We start from the raw sequence: 12,060 nt of genomic DNA, 5'->3' as shown, positions 1-12,060 counted from the left end.
GTCAAACAGTTCGCGTGTCTTGTCCATGCTTAACAGGGGTTCTAAAATAAAGTTTTAAGTTGTCTTTGTTAGAACTTACGTTCCAACAATAAGTAACAGAATTTCAGTTATTTTGAATGTGTCAATAAGAATTGTAGATGTGTCTTCAATTTCAGTGTGTTGTCAATTCATTGCTAATAATCTTCAGTCAATCGTTCATAAATTACAGCTAGCTGTCATTTTATGTAGCATAATTATAAAATTTTGTTGAAATCTTTTGTAAATATATATATATATATATATATATATATATATAATATGTCAATGAATGAAGTGATAGAATGAATTTACTGTACTGATCTGATCTCTGTTCCCAACTGCTTCTGCTAAGTACACAGGTGCCATCAACTTTCCACTTTTAACCTCTCTCACATACCAAATACCTATACAATTCATACCTGTTGTTTGACGCTTCAGATTTGCTTACTTTAATGGAGGGTTTCTCTTGATTTTGCCTCGCACTCATATGCTCTGTTACTTGTACTCTGTTAGTGTTTATACTTGCAGAAAATATGAGATAGGTTGAATAGAGATCTTATTTTTAATATATATATATATATATATATATATCAAAAATAGCATTTCAGTGAGGTTTGAATTTTGGTGATTTTTTGGTATTTAAAAATATTTGAACTCAACATCTTTTAGATACTTACATCACAATTTAACAGTCATATTATGTCAAATATTACAATATTTCAAAAAATGTTTGATTTCTATTTGTAAACAATTATGTCAAAATTATTAGAAATGATGTTTAAGTAGAAAACTAAAGAATCATCCCATTTCATTACTTTTTATATACAATATTTATTTTAACTATCTAAATTTTTTAGTAATAATGTATTACATGGTAATAAATTTTAACAGATGGACATGGCTTTAGAATCATAGATGAAGTTTTATACAATAAAAATAAGTACTTTGGAGTATCAAAAGATGAATACTTTCTTTATGAATGTTTCAATTAAAATGTTATGCACTTTCAATTAAATGAAAAATCACTTCAAGTTTGTATGCATTTGTTAAGGCTTTCAAGAAATAGGGGCAAAATGAGTACAAGAAGGGTGTTTTTGTGATCATAATTTTGTAACTATCATTTTATAATTATGAAACTATTAGTTTCAATATGAGTGATTTAATAATCATTGTGATCATTCTAAATTCGTGGATTCATCAATGTGCAAGAAGAAATGATCTTAAAATATTTTGTCCTTACATTTTCATCATGTGGACCTCGAATTTGAACTTGAAACATGTTCAAGGCGCATGTTGTGTTTTTCAAAAAAGGGAAAGGGGGCAACAATCAAATCTTTCAATGCAAGAGTATAATACAAGAGGAAGAGAGTGATGATGTAATTCTAGATAGAGTATATAGCTTTTGTGGTTAAAAAGTAGTCAAAATCGAATTGGACTAGGAAGATATAAAACGGATTGAATTCTTTACATACATAGTCTTTTCTACATTTTGAGAAAATCCTAAACAACGTGTGTTTGCACTTCCATCCAATTTTTCTCACCACATGTTTAGTATGAATCATCCTTCAACACTTTGAATGCATGGCCTATTTCTAACTCTAAAAATTTCTATTATCATTTAGAACAAAATTTAAGTATAACATAAATGAAATTGAATTTTAATTATTAATTTTCATAAGCATAATTGTTAAGAGAATTACAAATCAATTTCTAATATTTTGTTTCAAAAATAGCAAGAAAAAACTAGTTCATAAATTTAATTGTTCAAAAGGTTGCTGAAACCTACAAATTATAATTCAAAGTATAGTAATTAGATTTTTTTGTAATATTTATTGTGCCTTAAGACTTGGCCAAAGAATTGTATTTTCTTTTCATATTTACTATTAAAGAGTTAAATATTTACATTTGATTTTTTAGGTTATTATATTAATTTTAAATTATTTTTATAATATATGGATATTGAAAATATGAATTTAAATCAATTTTTTTATATTTAAAAATTAAATATTAAGTAATATATTCATTAAGTCATTTTATAAAGATCAAGAAATTATTTTTATAAGAAGAAATAAATTATGTCAAAATCTCTTTAATAAAGGGTTGAGAAGGAATATTAGAAAACTTCTTTGTCTAAAGGGAAGGAAGTTATATTCAATTTAACATATTAGATGAGATTAGGTTAAAATAGTGTAGACCTATTGCATAAGGAAGTAATATTCCTTTTAACATAGCAGTCAAAAACAGATAAGAAGCATAGACTCCCTTGCCCAAAGGAAGTAATACTTCTTTTAAATTGCCAAATGAAATCATTTAAAACGTACAAACTTTAAAATGCCAAATGAAATCATTTAAAAAGTACAAACTTCATTCTCCTAGGAAAGGAAGTAAATTCTTTTTAGTATAGTAATCTAAATCAAATTTAAAATATAAACTTCCTTGTCTAAGGGAAAGAAATGATATTCTTTAAATATAGCAGATTAAATCAAATAAGAAAAGTATAGATTTTCTTGTCTAAAGAGAAGGAAGTAATATACCTTTTAAAATGTCACATGAAATCAGATAAAAAATACAAATTTCCTTTTTAATATAGTAGCCTAAATCAGATTTAAAATATAAGCTTCTTTGTCCAAAGGAAAGAAATAATATTCTTGAAGTATAATAGATGAAATCAAATTAAAAAAAAGTAGAGATTTTCTTATCTAAGAGAAGGAAGTAATATATCTTTTAAGATAATAAATGAGATATTAAACCTAAAAATCAAATCACATTAAAAAAAATCAAGATCTACCTTAAGTAGAGAGCTGTAGAGTTATGATGAGTTTCAGGGATTTTAAGATGCCTAAATTTGATGGCGGATTAAGTGAGATTTTGAGAAGTGTAGCTGGTTTGAGCTATATCTATGACCATCCACCGGATTCGATTCATGTTCTGTGTTTTGCAACGCTGTTAACATCGTCTGCAAATTTACTGCTTTTGGCACCCCTTTCTGTGGCAGGAATTGCAATCTGTCTGCTAATTTTAGCCCCTGTTTTGATCCTGCTCACTCCCATATTGATACCCCTGGAAATGGTGCTATTTCTGACAGTTGGGGGTCTCATTTTTGGGGGTATTTTTGGAGTGGCAGTAATTTTAGGTGTTAGATGGGTGTATAAGTATGTGAATGGCGAGAATTCTGGTTCTGTTCAGACATATTATGTGGAGGACAGGCGTCCTCCTGATTATGATGACGTGGCTCAATCTTCTTCTGTTGCTGCTCCTGCTGCTGCTCCTCCCGATGCTGCTCTTGCTGCTCTTCCCGAGGCTGCTTGTCATTGGTATGCCAACGCAGGACTTTAACTATAGTTTTTTTTTAATAATCTCAAAGTTACATTTTTCTTTTTATAAATGTTGATTTTTAGTTTTTTATGATATTGCTATCAGATTTCAATTGTCTAATTTTAGAGTCAAATTCATTGATCCATATTTCATGAATAGTGGTTCACAAGAACCCATAGCTCATGAGAAATCAAACTCATTGATCCATATTTTATGAATAGTGATTCACCAAGAACTCGTCTCTCATAAGAAATGAATGGTCCACTTGTCAATTTCAATGCAAGATATGATATTGCTATCACATTTCAATTCAAATTGCTTAAAAAGTTTTATATTTTTTTTCAGTTTTTATTTTAAATGATTATGAGAATGAATGGTCCATTTGTCAATCTATTTTTACATTAATTCATCCAATCATAACATAAAACTTGAAAAAAAATTATAGTTTGTGTTTAGTTTTTTATTTTAAATGATTATGAGAATGAATGATCCACTTGTCCATCTATTTTTACATTAATTCATTCAATCATAACATAAATTTAAAAAATTTAAAAAAATTCACAATTTATGTTAAATTTTTAATTTAAATGATTATAAAAATCTCATTTTCTTTTTTTCTATTGACTTATATTAAAAACAAAAAAATTCAATTCAATTTTTTCTTTAAAAAATATATTCTTTAAAATACATATTGAATACAAAGTTTTTATTCCACATAAAATAATTAATATTAAATAATACAGATTTCACAACTTTGAATATTCTTCAAAAGGAGCAGCTCTCTAAGAAAGGTATATTCCAATTCCATATAAAAAATTAATATTTAATTATACAGAATTCAAAACTTTGAATAAAAAACTCTCTTCATCTACAGTGGCATTCCAATTCCGTAAATATGAATCTATTTATTAAAAAAAACTCTATTCATCTCTTCATCTAAAAAATGCATCTGTTACACTCTTTCCATAATTCCCTTTTGATAATAGACGAGCCTAGGATCCAAATACATCTAAATGTTGCATTCCTTTTGACTTGTGGACAAAATTTGAACATACTTAAGATATCATTTGGTAATGCACTCTTCCATGCCAACTTGGCACAAAACTATTGCCAACATGTTTGTGCATACTAACAACCAAGAAGTAATTGGTCCACATCTTCCTCTTGATTTTTGTAGAGAACGCATCTAGAAGGCTCTAAAAGTCCAAGTCTAAGAAATTTGTCAACAGTTAGGATCCTTTTATAGAAGTCAACCCAAGCAAAAATGTATGCTTTTGATAACCAAACTTTGCTTCAACAGAGGTTACGAGGTAAGATCATGCCCCGTTACCCCCGAGCTTTCGAAATACATTGATATCTATCTTTGGTGTTGTATTCTCTAGTCTTAGATCCATTCCAAATCAATTTGTCTTCCCCTTGTCTCAAAACTAAAGGTCTTTGATTCAAATTTCTCTATAATACTTCCACTTCTACTAGTAGTCCAAGAGATAAAAAAATCCTCCCACTTCCATCCTAAAGAGAATCCTCATTTTTCATAGTTATGTAGTACCTCATTGTACTACCCCATATCATAGTTAGACAATCCTTAATACATCTAAGCTATAGATTGTCCATGCTAGGTTACCTACCCAGGAGTCCTAGCAAAACCTGGCCTTTTCCCCATTATGGACATCCCATGAAATCTACAAAGAAACCACTGGTCTACAAATTTGCATGAAGTTCCAAATGCTCAATCCTTTAGGAGCGTCTATGATTGAAAGGATTTCTTCTCTATCAACATCCCCTAGATATTTCAGTTGTAAAAGCTTGGGCCATTTTCTATTTGGTTCCTTAAACATTCTCCATATTAATTTAGCTCCTAATGCTTTGTTTTGAGAAAACATAATTCTAATTACAACACCTTCATCTTATTTTGCCTTCCAGACCTTATCCCATTCTATCAAATCAATTTTTTCCTTCTCTCCTGCATCCTACTAGAAAACCCTTCAAAGTTGTTTATTGATATCATGTCCTACCCCAACAAGAAGGGCCATACAAGAAAGGAGATAGATTGGAATATCTGACAAGATAGCTTTGATCATGAATAATCTGCCTAACCAAGACAATCATCTCCCTTTCCATGAGAGGCTACTCTCATTTGTGTTTTATGTTTAATGGAATCACATAACCTTCTGGTTCTCAATCCTTTTGCCATAATAATAATTTAATATTAATTACAATATAATAATATAATAATTTTTAAAGTGGAATAATAAAAAAATATGATATCTTTCAATGTACTTTATCTATATTCCTCTAGAGATAGGTATGCTAGTTTAATATTTTATATTTTATGTGGGAGTGGGTCTTCATCTCACAACTTGCACATAAAAAAAAATAGTTTAGATTGTATCATTCAATAAAAGAATTGCTACCAATAAAAATAACATAATTACTATTGATATGCATCAAATAATTTTATTTACCTTTTTTCTATATTAGTATAATATACATAAAATATATCTATTTAAAAGATGTATAGGTATTGATCTTGGAGTGACTATATTAATATATCTTTTTTTAGATTATGTGTGTTTAAGATATCTATGTTAGTTCAAAATATACATTATTATATATTCTCGCTATTTAAAAATGTTATTATTAATCTATTTAATTTGTATTATTGCAGGATGTTTTGAATCCCAGACCACCACAATATTTCTTCTTGGGGTTAGTGGTTGGCCTCACACTCTCCTTACACTTGTTATATCGTCATTTATGACACTCAACGTCTTGATGAAGAAAAAGAAGTTGATAATTATAGTTTGGAGCCTTTCATTGACACTATCAACCCTACTCGTGTATAGGGTAAACTACATGATCGAGAACCCCTCATCCTTTGGCTAGTGCATTGGTCATGTTGCATAGGGGACTATTTTTATGTTTTGTTCAAGGCTTTTTCCCAGTTGAAGTCTAGGAGTGTGACATTTTTTTGTGAATAAGTGTAATATCATTTAATAAATATTGATCAAGACAATTCATAAAAAAGTATATAAGGAAATTAATTTTTCTTTACAATTTTTATATAAATATATATTTTAATATCTATCTAACCTACTAGACATACATGAGAACACATAAATAGGTAAACAATATATAATAAAATTATATTTACTTTTATTTTTTTATGTTAGTATTTATCGATTTTATTTTCAAATTAATGCAATAAATCATTTAAAAATTAAGCTCAAGTTTTAAAAAGATGAATGAAAAAATAGATTAAATTTTACCATACCAATTCTTTTTTTTTCCTATGTGAATGTCAATTTTAATAGATATCTATGTAAACATGAATAGATACACATACAAATAGATAAATATATAGATAAGAAAGGACACAAAATTACTTATTTTAATATTTACTTAAGAATTAGGATGTTATGTGTTTTGAAAGAGATTTTGTTTCACTTATCAATTATTTTTATTATACAAAGGTAGATCATTAATAGTATGTTTATTATTGAACAATAATAGTTTGACATGTAAATGGGTGTTAAATTTAAGTTAAATCTATGGTAACTAAATAGATAAGAAAAGACATTAAATTACTAATTTTAGTATTTATTTTTGAATTATTTTTCTAAATACCTCTTGTTTATGGGTCCAACAAGGTTGATCTTGCTTCTAATCCTAGAAACAAATGGTTTTCTCACACTGATGGATTAAGATAAATTTTGACAATGCTTCCTATGGGAATAACGATGAGTTTGGGGAAAGGTGTTTTATTAGAGATCAGGAAGGACAAGTACTATCAATGGTGGCAAAAAAATTAGCGATATGAACCAATAACAACGATGATTTTCAAGTCATATTACTTGGATTGACCATGGGAAGGAAACCAAATTTTAGGCATGTCCATTTGGAAGGGGACTCACAAATCATGATCAACACCATCCACCAAAACTACATACTAAATTAGAAATTAAAGAAATGGCCAACATCAATCTGGGAGTTGATAAGCCGATTTGAAGACTTTGATACATGACATGTTTATAAAGAGGGGAATGACTTGGGCCAATCTAAATCTAATTTGTGGTTTGTACGGTTATTGCATAGTCATCTCTAGAGGCATGAAGTTCTTCGAAGAGGCTCTATTTTGACGATCCACCAGCAACTTTTAAGATTTTCTAGAGATGTATAGCATGACCTTTGGATCTACATGGCATATGCCACATATTGGATTTAGATCTATATGGCATATGCCACATTTTGTATTTGAATATATATGGCATATACCACATTTTTTATAACTTGTATTGAGTTGACATATATATGCCATTTTTGTATACGTACATGCACAATTATTATACATTTTTATATACAAAAGTTAACATTCGATCTAATGGGTTCCTTGTGTGAGTGGCCTCCTACTTTGAAATTTATATTTTGAATGTAGAATCAGTTAGAATGGTATACTTATGAACAACAACATGTTATAGAATCTTAATTGTATTGCGCTTCAATACAATTTGTAATTTATCTTTATATGTTAGATGTTAAATTTGGTTGCCCTAGGTAACTTCACCAAATTTTATGACTATCTTTTTAATATTATCAATTACATGATGCTTAATAATGACAGATAACAATTAATCAAAATTGGATTTGATTTCCTCTCCAAACTCTTTCTAAATTTTTATAATGTTATCAAACAAATTACTTAGTATGCCTATCATAAAATGGATTACTTACTTTGTCTAATGTGATGACCTAACTATTGAACATGCATGGGCATGATAAGACATAAAGATGTTATGATTTTACCTTTACACTAGGTGCCACCATGGAGACAAGTGATACATCAACCAATATGACTATAATACTTGAAAATTGTGAACTCATAGCATCATGACATTATGCCATGCATCGAAAAAATTGTCAACATGAACACATTTAGGTAGGCATTTTTATACTATGCATGCTCCTATTTTTCTTTCGAACTTGCTCCAACGTTCAAATCCATAACGTAGAAATGTTGTCTCTTAAGTGCCTTAAGTTTAAAAATTGTTAAACTTTTTCAAGTTATTTCTCGAAATTTGGGGCACATAAAAATGATATGTTTGAACCTATGGGGTCACATGAGGACCATCTACAATAACCTATCTCATATTTTCAAAACTTGGAACCATTTTCCTAGGGTAGCAATTGTTTTAGTTGATGCAAAAATTGTCAAATGCATGCTATGCAAAGTTGCAAAGTAGCCTAATTTTAGTGATGTTCATCATGGGAATGAACCATCAACATGAACACATCCAATTAGGTAGGTTTATATCAGGCATGCTCCTATTTTCCTTCCCAACACACTTGAACATTCAAAGCCATGTTGTAGTAGCACTGTCTCTTAAGCACCCGAAGTTCAAAAAGTTGTCAAACTTTAACAAGTTGTTTCTCAGAATATGAGGTACATACAAATGATATATTTGAACCTATGTGGTCATGTGATCACCCTCTCCAATAACCTATCTCATATTTTCAAAACTTGAAACTATTTTCCTAGGGCATCAATTTTTTTGTTAATGCAAAGTTCCAAAGTTATCTAATTTTCATTCGGTTCATCTTGGACATGAATCAACACCATAAACACATTTGATAAGGTAAGCTTATGTTTGGCATGCTCTTATTTTTCTTTCGAACTCACTCGAACATTCAGAGCCATACCATAGCAACATTGTCTCTTAAGTGCCACAAGTTAAAAAATTATCAAACTTTGACAGGATATTTCTTGGAATTTGGGGCACATACAAATGGTTTGTTTGAACCCACAGGTTCACATAAAGACTCTCTACAATAACCTATCTTAGATTTCAAGACTCGAAACCATTTTTCTAGGGTAGCAATGTTTTTGTTGATGCAAAAATCACCAGATGCATGCAATGCAAAGTTGCAAGGTAGCCTAATTTTTATTTTGATCATCATGCGCACAAACCATCAACACACATTCAAGTAGGAATATTTATGCTAGGAATGTTCCTATTTTACTTTTGAACTCGCTTAAACGTTTAGGGCCATATTGTAGTGGCATTGTCTCTTCAATGCCCTAAGTTCAAAAAATTATTGAACTTTGATAGTTTGTTTCTTGAAATATAAGGAAAATACAAATGATTTGTTTGAACTTGTGGGGTCATAGGAGGACTTTCTTAGATAACCTATCTCATATTTTCAAGAATTGAAACCATTCTCCTAGGGTGACATTTTTTTGTTGATGCAAAAATTGTCAAATGCATGCAATGCAAAGTTGCAAGGTAGCCTACTTTTTGTTCTATTCATCATGTCACCTAATTGTCAGTTATCATGATCCTAGGACAACCCTAATGAACCTATGAAAACCCTAATGAACCTAGGACAACCCTAATGAATGTAGGGTAGCCAAGTAACAAAATGATAATGAGGATGAAAATCATAAATATAAACAAACAAGCCTATATTAAGCCATAGTGAACCTAGGACAGCCCTAATGAATATAGGGAAGCCAAGTAATGAAATGATAATGAGGATTAGAACGGTAAATATAGAATAATTAGCCTATATTAAGCCATAATGAACCTAGGACAGGCAGGTAATAAAATGAAAATGAGGATGAAAAGGATAAATATAGACTAGTCCTAATGATTACTAACAGATATAGTTGCAGAAATCAGAGAACAACACATAACACAGGATACCCTGGGAAAACCTCCCTCTTGGAGGAAAAACCCAGCAATGATAGATCCTCAGATCTAATTAGATTAGGTTAAAGTAGCAGAGTTACAAAGTTCCCAGCTGGGGTAGAATAATCAACAACAAGTGATGATAGATAAGAACAGACTTATCTTAGTTTAGAACAACAACTGTGAACATCAATCTGCAACCTTTTCCTTGCACTCCAGCACACTGAACTTGCACAACTTTGTGGTTCAGATCTGAACTTTTGTTTCTGCACATTCAGTAGCACAAGTTGCACTAATCAGCACTGTAAGAGCACACCAAGTTCACTCTAGATCTGCGCCTTGCTTTGGATGAGTTCACACACAGCTAGAGTGTTAACTTCGCTTGGCTTGAAGAAGGGCTTCGCATTAATGGTTGAATAGATGACTGAAAGGTACTTTGCTTCACAACTCAAGATTTCACACTTATTTTGATTTTCGCACAGCAAGCGTAATTCGTGTGTGTTTATTGTGTGGAATACAATCTTTGTGGCTTGTAATATATATGGATAGGTGCCTTATTGGGTCGGCCCAATAAGGCATTTTTGGCGCTAAAGACTTTTGTCTTTTCCACGTTACATGAGCAAGATAGGAATAGGGTCGGCCCTATATCTCAACACCATGTTTCATTTAGTGCAGCCCTATTCTAAGGCACTAATATAATACACCATACGTTTGGAAAGGTAGAGGGCCCAGTCCTCTTTGTTGGTTACACTCCACGCAACCTAAAAGGTGAGATTACAAAGGGAAAGGACCCGGCCCTTTTTGGGATGGGTTCTAATGTTGCCTTGCGGCAATTAGAATCCATCTCCTATTTATTTTACAACCTAGTTACATGAAACTAACATCCATTTCTTAAAGATCAAGCATCTTTTCATTTCCTTTTCATTTCCTATTAAGTACTCCCCACCCATTATTTTTTCTACATTCTCCACTTCCTCTTCCACCTTTTTCCTTCATGCATATCCAGATTTTATATAAACAATTCACTGAAATGTCCATGATATCATAAAATAGGTCTTTGATAGATACCCAATAGAGTATATAAGTAGTGTTCGCACTGCACCATACACATCTAATTTTACAAAGCTAACAGCATGGTCTAGATTGCCAAATTCTCAAAACAAAAACAGAAGACCTTGTCCCTAATGTATTAGGGCGGGTTTGACATGGTACACATTATTATAGTGCAAGCCTGTTCATCACCGATAATTTCCACAATGTCTTGAATCTGGAAAATATCCTACTGCTTTCATTTCCCAAGCCAATTTGTCCAAACTTTAATATATCTCCTATGTCTATGGATATGATAAGGACTACTATACATAAACAATATACCATTTTATGGCCTTCAATCCAACTATATCCATGGTTCTTTTTAATTCCTCCATTTTGAGCCTCGCCCCACTGCCTATTTCTGCATGGATGTTTGAGAGGAGAACATAAGTCTCAGCACTTTTAGAATTCGAATCAAAAATCTGCATCGATGTAAGTACTCCTAAGACTGTTCATTTGTGATATAAAGGCACTAAGAAAAGACTGGCATATCACAAAGAAAAGACTGCATCTCAATGATAAGTTTGGGTGTAACAGTCTGGTTAATATGTATACATAAGATGATTTAAGATCTACTTTTCAGGAGCAGGAGGTTTTATGAAGAAGAAAAAATTTGTTGTTGAATTATTTAGAATCATTTTTTTGGAAAATAGGAGCTCCTACTTTTTAGACCTACATATTTGAATAGATATACATGGGGTGGTGCAAGAAATTGTCCCACCAACTAAAGAATATTATCTGCCACTAGTCAATCATGTTAAATTTATATTTCTGTTAGAAAAAGAATTTGGAGGAAAAAAAAAATCAATTGATTTTACCTTTGTATACACTCCATCAACACTGCATAGAGTATAGAAGACCAGCATCAAAATTCATGAGACCACCAACTTCCTTAAATCTGAACCTAAACTTTTAAACTAAACTTTACCATAAAATTCATAAGACCATA

General features: G+C 30.8%; 1 protein-coding gene across 1 annotated transcript; it reads left to right on the top strand.

Moving 5' to 3' along the window:
- Positions 1–2,755: 2,755 nt before the first annotated feature.
- Positions 2,756–6,362, top strand: LOC131068789 (oleosin G). The gene is made up of 2 exons (XM_058004062.2): positions 2,756–3,332; positions 6,002–6,362. The coding sequence occupies exons 1-2, from the start codon at positions 2,830–2,832 to the stop codon at positions 6,009–6,011; spliced, it is 513 nt and encodes a 170-aa protein (XP_057860045.2). The 5' UTR covers positions 2,756–2,829; the 3' UTR covers positions 6,012–6,362.
- The last annotated feature ends 5,698 nt before the right edge of the window (positions 6,363–12,060 follow it).

Source organism: Cryptomeria japonica, chromosome 7, assembly GCF_030272615.1.
Source record: "Cryptomeria japonica chromosome 7, Sugi_1.0, whole genome shotgun sequence".
Taxonomy (NCBI): Eukaryota; Viridiplantae; Streptophyta; class Pinopsida; order Cupressales; family Cupressaceae; genus Cryptomeria; species Cryptomeria japonica.
The sequence above is the reverse complement of the archived record's forward strand: the minus strand, read 5'-3'. Positions and strand labels throughout refer to the sequence as shown.